At 32.9% G+C, this 15,799-nt stretch overlaps 1 protein-coding gene across 1 annotated transcript; it reads right to left on the bottom strand.

Annotated features, from left to right (window-relative positions):
• Positions 1-2,108: 2,108 nt before the first annotated feature.
• Positions 2,109-14,563, bottom strand: LOC130825800 (probable proteasome inhibitor). The gene is made up of 9 exons (XM_057691224.1): positions 14,214-14,563; positions 8,380-8,551; positions 8,136-8,285; positions 4,128-4,199; positions 3,054-3,131; positions 2,935-2,966; positions 2,779-2,848; positions 2,605-2,682; positions 2,109-2,472 (listed from the first exon to the last, which is right to left on the bottom strand). Exons 1-9 carry the CDS (start codon positions 14,389-14,391, stop codon positions 2,370-2,372), a joined length of 933 nt encoding a protein of 310 aa, XP_057547207.1. The 5' UTR covers positions 14,392-14,563; the 3' UTR covers positions 2,109-2,369.
• Between the last annotated feature and the right edge of the window lie 1,236 nt (positions 14,564-15,799).

Below are 15,799 nucleotides of genomic sequence, written 5' to 3'. Positions count from 1 at the left end.
CTGCCTCTAGATGACCATCATTTTTGACAAAACTATGGAAAAATTCAACAATCTGATTTACAACGTTACTGAACGGCATAGGGGGATGAAACCTAGTCATGTGTTCTACAAAAGTCAACACTATGATACTAAGCTTTAGTTAGTCATATGTTTTTGGGCTGCTTGTTTAGTAGTTATGATTAAATGACTTGCTAAGTAATCAAATAAATACTCTCTTTCTTTCAGCTGAATAGTCCAACTTATAGAATTATTAGCATATGAGTTTCTCATTTTGAGGTTGTTTCACCGAGAAATAAAAATTATCTTTTATAAGAATAGCTCAAGATTTAAATATATGAGAGACCGAGAGTTTTTTAAGTATTAAGATGCATTCTTAAAGGGATAAAGAGAATCGTCAGAAAGAATAGTCAGAAATAAATATGATATTATAGTTTATTTTTTTCTAATTAGACTCTTTTATAAGTAATTTCTTATTTCTTTATATAGCCCAAGGGTAGCCGTTTTGTTTGGCGTGTTGCCTATTTTGTAGGTGTGCTTTGCTTGGGATCACACAGGAAAAGTCTTTTTGTATATCCCCTCTTTTTGGTATATATATACTATTTAAAATGCCTACTTTAATATGTAGAAATACCTAATTCAGTATGTATAAACATCAAATTTTAAAAACACCTACCATAACCATTTCAAATGCCTACTTCAATAACTTAAAATGCCTATTTTTGTGTGAAAATACATCTACTTCAATACGCAAAAACCTACTCTAGTATGTAAAACACTTGTTTCTATATATACAAAAACACCTACTATAACTATAGAAAAATGTCTTTGTAAACTATTTAAAATGTCTACTTTAGTATGTAAAGACACCTACTTTAGTGCACAAAACAATCAACTTCTATATGCAAAAATATCTACTATAACAATTTTAAATGTCTAATTCAACTACTTAAATTGCCTACTTAAACTATTTACAATAATGCATACATTGGTAAGTAAAAACACACACTGGTATACAAAAACGCCTATTTTGATATATAAAAAAATACCTACTATAACTCAAATCGGATAAGAACGATATTCAATTTGGATAAGAAACGCTCTCACAATTGTTAATCCAAGGTTCAAATTATTCTAGGTTTGACAACGAAAAGTACTAAAATAAAATTTTAATTTAATCATAACTAAATTTATTTTCTAAATTTACCGGTAAAAATTAAATTGGAGAAGGAAAGTAGCCATAAATATTTTGATACACAATAAAGATAAAAGTCATGGATGTTTTGATGAAGAAGGATGACCACCATTAATATTTGCTAACGAAAAATATGGGAAAAGAGGCATGTTTTTTATGTTTTAAATTTCTTTTCTTAAATAAAATTTTGGGGCTAGCCCAAAAAATAAATAGATTTGTCTCTTACAAAAACGATCTTTCTAGATAATTTATTTTCAATTAAAAAAAAACCTTTAAAAACTTATCTCTTCTTTAATATTAAAAGTCTTTTTCCAGCCCACTTCTCATTTCGCCCAGCCCTCACTAACCCATAGTAGGAGATTAGGAAAATTTGAACAAAATAAGAATTTTTTAATAAAATTCTCAATATGAGCATAGAACAAAATAAGCATTTATTAGTCCAAGCCTAAGGTATGGTAATGTTCGTTGTTGGTAACGACGGACGATTACTTAAATTGAGTCAAAAAAGTCAAACCAACAAAGGCCCATTGTTAGTAATAGCAGGCAATTGTTAGGCTGACTTTTTGACTCGGTTTAAGTAATTGCCCACTGTTACTAACAATGGACCATTGACATCCAGAGTCGACGACAGTCAACTGAGTCAAAAAAGTCAACTCAACAATCGCCCCATATTAATAACAACAGGCAATTGGTTGGCTGACGTTTTTGACTCAGTTTTAGTAATCGCACGTTGTTAGCAACTGCGAACATTACCATACCACAGGCTTGGACTTAAAAAATGCTTATTTTGAAAAATAAAGTTTTTTCAAGCTTATGTTGGAAATTAGAAAAAAAAAATTATTTTGTTCAAATTTTCAAAAAATGGGCTCTCAGTCCATTCAACACCTTTAGTCATTAGTGCTTCGAAGAAAAATCATAAAACAAAAAGAGATAAAACTTTAATACATGTAAAAAGGTTTGAGAATTTACATCCCCGTCATATCATATTAACTGATTTTGTTCAACTCACCTCGTCCTTCTCAGTTAATTCCTTCTGTCTCTTAGAGTTTTGCTCCGTTCACTTAGACTTCCTCACCTAACAACCCCCAACCCCAAACTAACCAACTAGTCTTTCTTTTTTTTTTTTAAGCAACAGAACAGAAGATTATTCGTTTGGAAAAAGATAAGCCTTAAAAATTCATATGTAATCATCAAAACCACCACTTCCAGGTTGCTCCAGATCCGGGTGAATCCTTCCTGGAGGGCGAGAGCCTCGTCCAGGATTAGGTCCTCGTGGAAACCTGTAAATTAATCAGAAAGCAGGCAATTGGCATTAGCATCTCAAAATCTAAATACAGTATAATAACTCTTCTCCATATAGAAATAAAATGTGCATGTCAAATGAAGTTAAGATCTGAATATAGGATTCACACCTTCCAAAACGATCAGGCTCGAATCCGGGGACACCTGGTGGACCATAAGGATCATATCGAGCACCCGGTGGTATGCCACTGCGACAATATAAAATTTTGAATATATGATCAGATATAAAGCTCGAAATGCGAAAAGAAAAAAGATGTCTAAGATGGATCTCTTTCAATACTCACGGTTGACGTCCTGGATTACCAGGGTGATCCGGGAAACCACCTCCACCGAACCATCTAGGATCTTGAGGGCCTACCAACACAATCTTATGTCTGTTAAAGGAGAATCATGAAAACTACACATAAGAAATACAAAAAAGACTAGCTATGATCACTGACCTAAGAGCATAGATCCGTCACCAAAACCACCCCTGTGGAAATGTAAACAGAACAGATTAGTAATGAGGTAGATATAGAGGTATATAGGATGATGTAGCAGAAAGAGTAACAAAACAAACCTGGTGGGAAACATTCCAGCACCGGGACCAGGAAAGAGATCACTTCCACCAACAGGAATGACAGGAGGAACCACATACCTAAACAGAAAATACACAACGGAGGAAATCAAGAGAATGAGCACTGCAAGATATAGTTATTTACATTAATTAGATCATATCAGCTTTGTATTTAGAGTTTGGAGAAATAGGAGGAAGTAACAGGCCTCGTTGAAAACAAGGGGCTCATACAGAAAAATCTTTTAAGAGTAAATCCCCCTCAGATTTCGTCATATTTTTCAGTCATTACAACATTTCATTTCATTTCATTGCCTCAATACTATCAAGTGGCTTCCACCTAAGTTGGGGTTGAGGTGTAGGATCTATGCAACCTTACCCTTCTTATACACTTACAAGTGATAATAAAGAGGTTGTTTCCAATATACCCTTGATGGTAAACATCATCTACAACTTCACATAAAAAGAAATGCATATGAATTGATAATTCATTTTACTATAATCTATTATAATTCAACACCAAAGAACTATAAATTTTAGCCCTATCGAAATTAATTAAATCATAATAAATTTACACTTTCATTAATTAGTTAAATCAAAATAATGTCCATGTTTTTTAGATGAAGATGTGAAAAATGTAGTCCCTCCGTTTTATATTGTTGATTATGCTTAAAATATTCCATATATGGAGGGTAAATGTTAAACATGACTTTTCACGGATATATAATCAAAATATATCTATATGTGATCTTGTTAAATTCATCTGAATATAAAGAATTTTAATATAAATTTTTAAAATTTTTTTATAGTGTATTTATATATATTAAGCATAAAAGTTACACTTAAAAACTGCAAAAAATCAATATAACCTTTATTGTGAAATGGAGGGAGTATTAATCTTCCATAAAGCATACTTCATACTTATTACACAAGTATTGAATAAAATCAGGAGACGAAAATCAAAATGTAGATAGAAACCTTAAGCAATAGGAGACACAGTAGATAATTTCAACTGTTATACGCATTTAACAACAAAAATAAGAGAATTTTTTTAATGACGAGAAACTTTTTTATACTTACCCTGTAGACAAAGGATCTTGAAGAATAGTAGTTTCATCAGAGCTTCTGTTTGGCTCTTCAACCGTAGATGACCTGTAAGGGTAAAAACGACAATAAAAATATTTCAAATTAGTTTTACGTAACAAGAAGAAAGTCGAGTGGCTACGTCTTTGAAAATTCATTCATTTTTGAACAAGATCAAAAAGTCCAAATCAAAAAATAGAAAACAGGAAAAGCGAGTAAAAGGGTGTATACATAAGTCGAAGTGAAGAAAATTTCTACTTTCTCCACCCCAAATTAGTTGACACATAAAAGATTTAACTCAATTTTTGGTTCTAGGGTTTGACACTGTTAATGCATCAAATTGTTGACTGTATAATGAAATGGATAATGTAAATGCATTATAATGTGGTTGAATGAAGTAAATGAAGATAGTTTTTTACGATTTTGACAGGTTTAAATTTCAAGGAAATGTTGCAACTAAATTAGGCTTCCCAAAACAGAATATAGAACTACATTGGAATGGAGGGAGTATGAAAAATAAGATTGGTGCATGTGAAATGCAAAGTCTCAAAAATCAATTACAGACATTAAAATATCAGAATTTTATCAGAATTATCAGCTAGATAGCAAAAAGACAAAGGCTATGGAGTTAACTTCAATTTGAATTCGATTCTCAATTACATAAATAGCAATACAAACAGAAAGAGATTCTTGCAAAAACATAATCTCCTTAAACAACCTTGTTGGTTTCTACTTCATAATCAACTCTCTCGATTATCTTATGCGGTCAATAATATCAAGTAGTAAAATCAACAGAAAACACAAAACTATGCTTTGCATTAGCCGGTTTTAGTTTTTTCTATTTTCAATTTTATTCGTAATATAGATTACAGATCATACATTACAAAACTAGGAAGGGAAAAAAGGGAAGAAAAGCGAGATGAGTGGAAAGGGCTGAGGAATAATAAACCTTAAGTACAAAATATATAAAAATTAGATTAAGGAAATTTACTAGTAAATTAATGTAATCGTCTTGTTCAAGGGTAATATTAAAAAAAAAGTGTGAAGTTTAAGCTTCACCAATATTCAAGCTTCATAAGGAAACTTAAGAATAATGGACAGATTTCAACCTGTAAAATACTGTGACAATGGTAACCTAAACCAAGGGACATACATTCAGCATTAAACTTTTGAAGCCCAATAACCCAGTAGATGTGCATTCCTCAACGAAAATAATAATGTATATCTCTACAAGAAAAATTGACAACAATAATCCAAATTAATATAGGTTTTCTCAAAATAATTTCTTATACTTATATTAGTCTCAACGATAGGGGCAGCCTTCTCAAAACAGTATAATTTGTTAGTAAACCAAATAAACCTGTACCATGATGATAAGGCTTGCGTTATTGTATTTGTCTGATTCCCAACTTTTCCCCATCCTTCTCCTTCTTTCCAGCCCCCCCCCCCCCCCCCCCCTCAACCTCCCATGCAACAGTCTGCCACTTGAGCAGTTTCCTAAACAATCAACCCCCTCAATAAAATTTATAGTCATAATCCAATGGAATATTTATAATGTATACAACCATAAATGATAAAATTTGAGATGATTAAACATGTTTAATGAAATTTTAGTAGATGAGAAGGATGCACGAAGTTTCCATACTTCTATTATATGAAGAGGCAGACTCACAAACACAACGCAAGAGTTTTCAATCTCCCTCTTCAAAGCACTACCAATGACAAATAGATATCCAATGGGGGGGGGGGGGGGGGGGGATTAACACTTGTTGCATTGTATACCTCCATAATCTTTAGACATGTTCATTTGGGTCATCGGGTTGATTTCAGATTAAGTGTTTCGGGTCGGTTCAAATCGAGTATTGTGTTCACATTGGTTGTTACATAATTTTATATTCATTTTATAGTCGGGTTAAGCCATATTCGGTTAAAAGGTCAGTTAAATATCGGGTGGCCAGTAATAGAGATAAATAAGATTAGCAAATCAATCTAGATAAGTCTTCATTGATATTTTGATTGTCTTGTGAATATTATGATATTATTTTATAATTAATTATAGATATCATGTATCTTTTATATTATTATTCTCATGTATCCTTTATATTGTTATTCTCATGTATCTTCTAGAATAATTTAGTATTATAATTAGGATGTAATTTCTTCTCAATTAACAATCATTTTAAACATTTCTCTAAACTCTCCATAACCTCTACAATTGGATTTATTTTAAACAGTTCTTAATCTTAATATCCAACAAGATTTCAAATGTACAGAAACAAATCTTCATGCCTAAGAAAATATCATCATACTAATTGAGAAATAATCCTTTAGTCAAGCAACAAATCTTATTCATTACTACCGTAAATGAACCAAAGGCATGAAAATTCTATGTCATTAACATATAGCTCATAATGCTAGAATGGAAGCACAGTTGTAAAAGGGAGTTTGGTTCCTTGTCAAGATTATTGGCAAGCAATGTCAATTGGACTCTTTTAGTTTTTAAGTGTCACAAGCGAACTCATTTTTATGTTTCACAAAACAATTATTCATCCAGTCATTCATTCGATTTCGAAACTTATTATTAACACATTTTCTACATTGAGAACTGTAATTTATGGTTATCAAAACAATTTTATATTTAATAAGTAATTCATTAATAAAAACTTTTTCTACATTAAGAATCATAATTTATGGTTTTCAAACAATTTAATATGTATTTTAATTATATAAGATTACCCAACTTTTCTTTCCACTACTCCATAAAACAAAATTGGTAAAAAAAACAATTAACCAAAACTTAAAAACAAAAGAAGTCTAAATAGCTTCGTTGTTATATTTAATTTAATGTCTTTATCTCAAAAGAGAGAAACTAGAAAAGCGTTAAAAAAAAACCCTTTTAATTTCTAAACTTTTCCATACCCAATTAATCATTAAAGCTCGATTATGAGAAAATCTTGAAAAACACACACAAAAAAAAAAAAAAAAAAAAAAAAACCTTATAAATTTGAAGGTCATTCAAGTGAAGATTGGACTGATCAATAATATGCAATTAGTAAGGATCTTCATCATACAAGCTAACTTATTTGCTCCGTTCTTTTTCTATTTTGAGTTTAAACATTGGCTTTTAGAGTCAAAATGATCTCGGAGCTTCAATGTTCTAAAGAGATTCTAGCTTGTTCTATTAAATTTTATGAAGTGAATCGCAGAAGAAAAATAAAGATGGATACATTTAATTATTTTTCATTTCATAATTTGATTATATTTTTCTTCGTTTTTAAGCAATGCTATTGTAATTCAACCATATATTGGATCTTCAAGATTCCTTATTTCAATTCGTTAAGTTGTTAGTTTTAGTTACGTTGCTTCAATTTAACCACCATTGTAGTATCCTCATTTCTCTCCGAGAACCAAATTCTTCATCTCTACTGATAATATAATACCCTTATACTACCCCACTTACTCTTAAAGATTCAATTTTTATTATGTGTGATTATTCTATAGTAGACAAATATGAAAGAAAAAAAAGTGCACATATAATAGTATTACATTTTTATAATCTAACAGTAATTTGAATCTTACTAATAATTTTTATTGTTTTCAAATAAATTAATCATTCATTTATCTTGATGTTAAGATAGCATATTAAACTTAATTATATATATGATCAGTAAGTTTTATTAAAAACATTTAATAAATCGTGTTAGACTAGAGAATCTATCCAATTCCTAATCTGGTTCTAAAATATGTAGGTAGGATTTTAAATTCCTTGAGTAATCACGTCATATTGTTTTGCAATCTGTTTACCTCAGTGACAGCCTTCCAGCTCAGACTTTAAAAAAAAAAAATCATTCTTGAAGCAGATCCACAATGGCTTATTTATGTGTCAACTCAATAGAAACGAAGCCTTCCAAAACCGGCAAGTTCATTATCAAAAAGTCAAAAACTAACATGTTGTGTAAACCTGAACTAACAGCTGTATAAAGATTAACTGATTCAGGGAATTACCTTGAGTGATCATCTACACGACCTCCTCCTGCTGAAGGTCCATCCAATTTGGTGAGCACATCTGACTTTACACTGCTAATAAGTTTCCCAAGATCTTTGTACTGTGTACTATAATCACTAGTAGCAGTCTCTGCAACATAATCATCAATTCTACCACAAAACACATAATCTATCAGCAAGAAAGCAAAGGTGCAAAAACAAAATCCAATAAAACATAACAAAACTTGAGTTTTAGAAGCTATACTTGACATCAAGGTGAGCTGGCTCAGAAATATCAACACTCACAGCATCTATCATCAACTTATCACCCATCACCAAGCACTTCAATAATACCTTCTTGTTATCTTTCTTGGGGTTTTTATACACGAAGGCATATTCCTCGTCCAATTCATTCCAACTATCAATTCCAACTTCCTCTAAATAACAAAAGAACCACAAATTTTATTGTTTTTAAAAAAAACAGCAACAATTACATATACAATGCTCATACAGTTTCAATGTCTTTCCCATTTTCATTTACAACCTTAATTTCAGCATCTATACCTATAACCTACAAAATTTATATTTCTATTTCAATAAAACACCTGATAGTATAGCCAAAGCAAGGTCAAAAATAGGACAATGATCAAGGGTGGAGCAAAAATTAACAAATTCTTTATATGCCCTATGCAATTTCAAAAATTATGATTTTTTCTAACAATTTTGTATCTTTAAAAACTTAATATATTCTACGTAATCTAATAATGAGGCCTCCAATTTTTCGGAGCCCTGTGCGGTCGAACATGTTGAACATACTAAGAACCTCCTATGACAATGATACTCCAACCCAAATGACAAAACTAACAAGATTATTGCTAAACAGGGTTATGTTATGCAATAACTGAACATTTATAACATCCAATGCACAGGAATCTAGGCACCTGGTAGTCATTTGAATTGTGTAGTTTATAAGTTGTTCAATACACATGATAAGATATACATTCCTCCTGATTAGTTTTCTTCCGTTAGTGCTTACCTTAGCTATTTTATTTATGTTGTTTGTGTAGGTTGTTATATCTTATGTAAGAGTTAGCTATTATAACTAACTTACTCACAACCTTTCCCTCCTGAGCTCTCTCTATATATGAGCATTGTATATTGTCACTTATCTAGTAATAATATTTCAGTTCTTTCTTTCATGTTCCCGTGTATGTTGGCTTCTTAGCCGTTTGAAACATGGTATCGGAGCGGGAAACTATCCGCTGATTTTTTTTCTCTTTTATTTTTCAGCCTTTTCTCCATTTTTTTGTTCTTTCTTTTCTTTCTTTCTTCTCCATGGCCACTAACGTAGACTGTACTTAAAACCCTTCTTTAATATACTATCTTCATCCTGCAGATCATGCCAATACAAAATTAGTGTCTGTCCTCTTTGATGGGACTGGTTTTTGCGATTGGAAACAGTCTATGATGATTTCTTTATCCGCAAAATATAAGATGGCTTTCATCGATAGTTCTCTTCCACGACCCTCATCAGGAGAAGCTGAACAAAAGGCTTGGGATAGGTGCAATAATATGGTCATTGGTTGGCCCATTGCATCTTTGGACAGGATGACCGCAAAGAGTATCGTGTACTACACGACAACAAGAGACATATGGTGTAATCTTGAAGAAAGATTTGGTAAAAACAGTTCAGCCCAATTTTATTCCATCCAAGAAGAATTGTTCAGTACTACTCAAGAAACTGGTATGAATATTGCACAATTCTACACTAAAATGAAAGCCTTGTGGGATGAAATTGACAATGTTAGTCCTTCACAAACATGCACTTGTAATAAATGTACATGTGATCTTACAGGAAGGGTTCAAAAAGAAAAAGAACATAAGTTACTGCATTTTTTGATGAAGGTTAGTGAGCAATATGCTCATGTTCGGTCAAGTATTCTTATGATGCAAGATTTGCCTAATCCCACTTTAGGTTGTCACATGCTCCTTCAACAAACTCACAAGGAACTAAGCAAGAACCATATCACTAGTAATGATTCTCTTGCCTTCATGACAGAAAAAAGGCGTTCCTATGATAAATACTCTAAGAATGGGTCCTTCAGTGACTTTCCAAGACATACAAATGGACAACACAATGGCACTAAAAAGTACAATCAACTTTATTGTGAGTATTGCAAGTTCAATGGCCATACTAAAGACAAATGTAATAAATTACATGGATATCCCCAAACCCACAAGAATCATCAAAACAAGAGGGTAGCAACTTGTGTACAGACTGAGGATCCTTTGGATAATACCGAGCAAGTTGATATTGACAGCACAGGCATGAGTAAAGAGCAATTTCAAAATCTTTTGACTCTTCTTGGCAAGCAACAGGACCATCACACACCAATTGATCCTATACCTGATCCTACTGCTCACACTAGTATTTCCAATATTGCAGGTAAATTTTGCTTTATGTCAGACCATACTTTTTTTACTTGGATTATTGATAGTGGTGCTACTAATTTGCGTAATTTAAAAGGCTTCATCATAATATAGCTATTCCAGATGGAAGAAAGGTAAAAGTCACAAGTATAGGAGACATTCAACTAACTAAACATATGATGTTACATAATTTTCTTCATGTTCCTACTTTCCAATTCCGTCTTATATCTGTCTCTAAACATAGTTTTGATTTAAATGCTTCAATAAAGTTTTCTTATACTGAGTGCATTATTCAGGGCCATTCAACGAAGGCAACTATACCTCTTGGTAGTTTAAGTCATGGTCTGTACTATGCCACCTCTAATGCTCCTAAAGTCCAAGACTCTCAAGATGCTTGTTATATAAAAGCTATTGCATCTATCAAAGGAATCAATCTTCAACATGCCAAACTTTTACATCTTAGATTAGGCCATTTATCATTGAAAAATTTACAATAGTTGTATCCAGATATTGATGTCAATGCTTTTAAGAATTCTTTGGTATGTACTATATGTCCTGCAGCTAAACAATTTAGGCAACCATTTCCTTCAAGCACTATTAAGACTACTAGACCTTTTCACACTTTACATTTGGATATTTGGGGACCCTACTCTAAGGCTACATGTAGTGGTTGTACCTTTTTTCTAACCATTGTAGATGACTATACTAGGGGTACTTAGGTCTACCTAATCAAAAGAAAAGGTCATTGTCCTGTAGTATTACAACAATTTTTCAATTTTGTTAAAACGCAATTTGATTCACATGTTAATATTATACCTATAGATAACCCTAAAGAACTGTGTGAGGAAGAAACTTTACAAATTTATCAGAAAAATGGTATTGAACATCAAAGTTCTTGTGTTCACACCCCACAACAAAATGGGGTAGTTGAACACAAACACCGACATTTACTTGAAGTCGCCCGTGCTTTAAAATTTCAATCAAATTTACCTTCACACTTTTGGGGGGATTTATATTAACTGCTGCGTATATTTAATCATCTTCCTCTTTCTTGCTTAACTTTTATTTCTCCATATGAAAAATTATATGGCAAGAAACCTACTAACGATCACATGAAGGTTTTCGGTTGTTTATGTTTTGTTTCTACTGTCAAACAGGGTCAAAGTAAATTTGATACAAGAGCTGATCTAGCTGTCTTTCTAGGTTATCCTTTTGGTCAGAAAGCATACAAAACCTACAACCTAAATACCAACAAAATTGTGGCGTCCAGAGATGTGGTATACTATGAGCAACACTTTCCCTTTCACCTCAAAAGTAACTTTTCCTCTCCTATTTCTACCTTTTACTTATCTATGACAACAGAACTTGTCCTATTTCCCACTCACATTACCCAACATGATCTTTCTCCATCTTGTCTAAATGATACTTCTATGGTTCCTCTCAACAACAATAATGTCATTGATCTCTCTCCCCATATTAACAACAATCTTAGGAGGTCATCAACATCCCGTAAACCTCCTGCTTACCTCCAAAATTATGCTTGTAACACATCCCAGGACCATTGGTGCAATCTTGTTAAGACATCATCCTTTTCACCAACACAACAAAAACATCTTTCTTCTCCGATGACCTGGGTTGAACCTACTACTTACAAACAAGCTTCTAAAGGCCCTCTCTGGATTGCCGTAATGCATCAGGAACTTCAAGCCTTAGTTTCCAATAACACCTGGGGCATGGTTCTTTTACCTCCAGGCAAGAAGACTATTGGATGTAGGTGGATATATAAAATAAATTTGAAAGCAGATGGTTCTTTGGAGAGATATAAAGTTGAAACCTTTTCCCTGTCGTTCGAATGACTACTGTTAGGTGTGTTATAGTTGTTGCTGCTTCTAAACACCGGGCTATATATCAGCTCGATGTCAACAATGCGTTCCTACATGGGGATTTACATGAGGAGGTATACATGCAACCTCCTGAGGGACTAGATTATCCTTCTAATATGGTTTGCAAACTCAACAAGTTGCTCTATGGTCTTAAACAGGCTTCCCGTCAATGGTTCTCCAAGTTACATGTTGAACTCATCAAGCTTGGGTTCTCTCAATCTAAACAAGATTACTCATTATTCATCCACAAGTTTACTAATCACATTACCATTGTGGCCATCTATGTTGATGATATACTTATTACCGGTGATGACACTTCCACCATTCACAAACTGAAGGATCATCTTCATTCCACATTTAACCTCAAAGATTTGGGTATCCTCAACTATTTTCTAGGCATTGAAGTAACACACCTTCCAACTGGTATAGTCTTGACTCAACGCAAGTTTGCTCATGACTTACTTAAAGATTCTGATATCTCCACATTCAAATCTGTTGTAACACCCTTACCTTTGCACACCAAACTTTATAATGACCTTCCTCCTTACCCTAATCCCACTCTCTATAGGTCCCTTGTTGGCAAATTCAACTTCTTAACTAATACTCGTCCTGACTTGTCCTTTTCCGTACAAACATTAAGTCAGTTCATGCAAAAACCCTCACAACTTCATTATCAGCTTTGCTCCATACTCTTAACTATGTCCATTCTACGATCGATCAGGGTATTCTTCTCAAAGCCTCTGATACTATTACCCTGCAAGCCTTCTCTGATTCGGATTGGGCCGCATGTCTCGACACAAGAAAGTCTGTAACCGAGTATCTACTTCTTCTTGGTAGTTCTCCCGTAAGTTGGAAGTCAAAGAAGCAGGGCACTGTTTCTAAGTCGTCCTCTGAAGCAGAATACCGTGCTATGTCCGCTGCTGCATCTGAGGTAACGTGGCTTGTAAGGCTCCTTGAGGATATTGGCATAAATAATCTTACACCTGTCACCTTACACTTTGATAACCAATCCGCATTGCATATAGCCCACAACCCAGTTCTTATGAACGAACGAAGCACATTAAGGTGGACTGCCACTCTACCCGGGAGAAGGTCATGGAATGTCTTCTTCAACTAACCTATCTCCCTACTTCAAACCAATTAGCAGATTGCTGACCAAGGTGCTTCCCTCTCATCAGTTTCAGAACCTGCTATCCAAACTTGGCATGACAAACTTTCTGCCAAGTTTGACGGGGGGTGATAAGTTATACATTCCTCCTAATTAGTTTTCTTCAGTTAGTGCTTACCTTAGCTATTTTATTTATGTTGTTTGTGTAGGTTGTTATATCTTATTTAAGAGTTAGCTATTATAACTAACTTACTAACAACCTTTCCCTCCTTAGCTCTCTATATATATGAGCATTGTATATTGTCATTTATCTACTAATAATATTTCCCAGTTCTTTCTTTCTTGTTCCTGTGTATGTTGGCTTATTGGCCCTTTGTAACAACACATGCAGGCAAGTATTTGAGTATCTGAATTGGCCACTTTTATTCTAATGACATTTGATTTTGTCATAAATTTCCAAAGTAATACTAAATTAAGCAACATATTTAGCCTTCATAGGAAAACCCAAAATACAAGGTATATTCAAATATTCAAACTAGATTAAAATCAAAAAGAATTCCAAAACCATTTTTTTAATCCAATCTTAAGGCATATTCATCATCAAAATACCAATTCTAATTTGCTAAACCAAACAAAATTAACTGAAAACAAATCAAAAGAAAAAAAATATATATATACCAGAAGAAGAGGAAGAAGAAAGTGAATCCTCGGCAAAAGCAGGTGATCCGGTGGAAATTAGAACGAACCCAGCAGAGAGAAAAGTAGCGTGAATTGCAAACGCTATTTTATCAGGCTTATTACGGAAATGAGGTCTTGAAGCTCTAATTACCAACAATACTGATTCTTCTGTCGCCATTTTCAAATTCCAAGGGTAACTTTTTCCGAATTTATATGGTTTGATTGGAATTTCTGAAAGATTTTGAGTTTTAAGCCTTTCTGTTTCTCTGTGTGACTGTGTCTAGCTTATTCTGGGAGTAGTGGAGAAGAAATGACATTTATCAATGACAAAACACAAAAACTTCGAGAAACGGTATCATATTGAGTGTCAATATGAGCTTGCCCAAAAAAGCCAAAAATTAAAAATAAAATAGCTGATTTTTCAAGAATTAAAGAACAAAACTTTAATTTTAACATATATTAATTTTAACTTTAAAGTTGAACTAAAAATAAACTATAAACTGATCCATTAAACTAAAAAATTTTAACCTAATTTAAAAGTGATCAATTTTAACGTTAAACTGATCAATTTCTATTCAAATGTGATTCCTTTTCACAATTTCAAAACGGAGGTAATAAAATGGTAATGAAAGAATTTTAAACAAAAAATGAATAATCGATAATACTATTAACAATAGTGTTAAAAACATTTCACAGTACAATTACTCTTAATCGATGCAATATGATAGTTCTAACGAAAATATGGAACATAAGAGTAATTGTACTATATAATCATCCATCAATAATAGTGATATTGCTTTTCCCCCAACAGCATTTGATCATAATGCACTTGAAAATAAATAAAGTTGTAGGTGGAGTGTTTGCTTACCCTAGATGTGAAGGCGGAAGAAGTGTTGATCTCGAGTTATGTTTGCCTACACCATAGGTGGTGGGTGGGTGATGGATATGAAAATTTTAGGTGGGTATAGGTATGGGGGAGGGCATACTGCATCCACTCGCTCATTTTGCCATCCCTAATTCTAACTCAACTCAACTTCTCAAAATAAAACTTTAATAGAGACAATTCTCAAGCTTATGTCTAATAGATACAATAGATGTAGAAGACTAATTTCAATAGCAAACAAAGTAGCCGATCATATAATTGTTATTAAGCTCAATATGCGCACTACTAAATTCAAGGTTTCTTTATTTGTGATTTGGGTCAGCTTTTGGAGTTTCAAACAATTTTGGCTCAAAATTCTGCACACAAAATAATCACCAAAAAGAGATTTCAAGGGATTTCTATATGGTAGCACTTAGCTTTTATGAAACACCAATGTTAATTCTTAAAAAAATTTCACAGCGTAACATCATACTGCTATACTTAAATGAATAGTAACATTATTACTTAGAATTAGATGGTTTTTTTCCATTAAATGGTTTAAGAAATAATGTTAAATCTTTGAAGTACCCTTATTCATTTTCTTCAATTGCATCTTCTTCACTAATGCCCTTCAACCCAAATCTTAGAATTAGATGTTTCTTGCATGATTGATTATTATTGAGTTTAGTTTCCTTAATAAATTATTCGTCCAAACCTTTAATTT

The sequence above is a fragment of the Amaranthus tricolor genome, chromosome 10 (assembly GCF_026212465.1).
Source record: "Amaranthus tricolor cultivar Red isolate AtriRed21 chromosome 10, ASM2621246v1, whole genome shotgun sequence".
NCBI lineage: Eukaryota > Viridiplantae > Streptophyta > Magnoliopsida > Caryophyllales > Amaranthaceae > Amaranthus > Amaranthus tricolor.
Note: the sequence above shows the minus strand (reverse complement) of the source record. Positions and strands in the feature narration are given on the sequence as shown.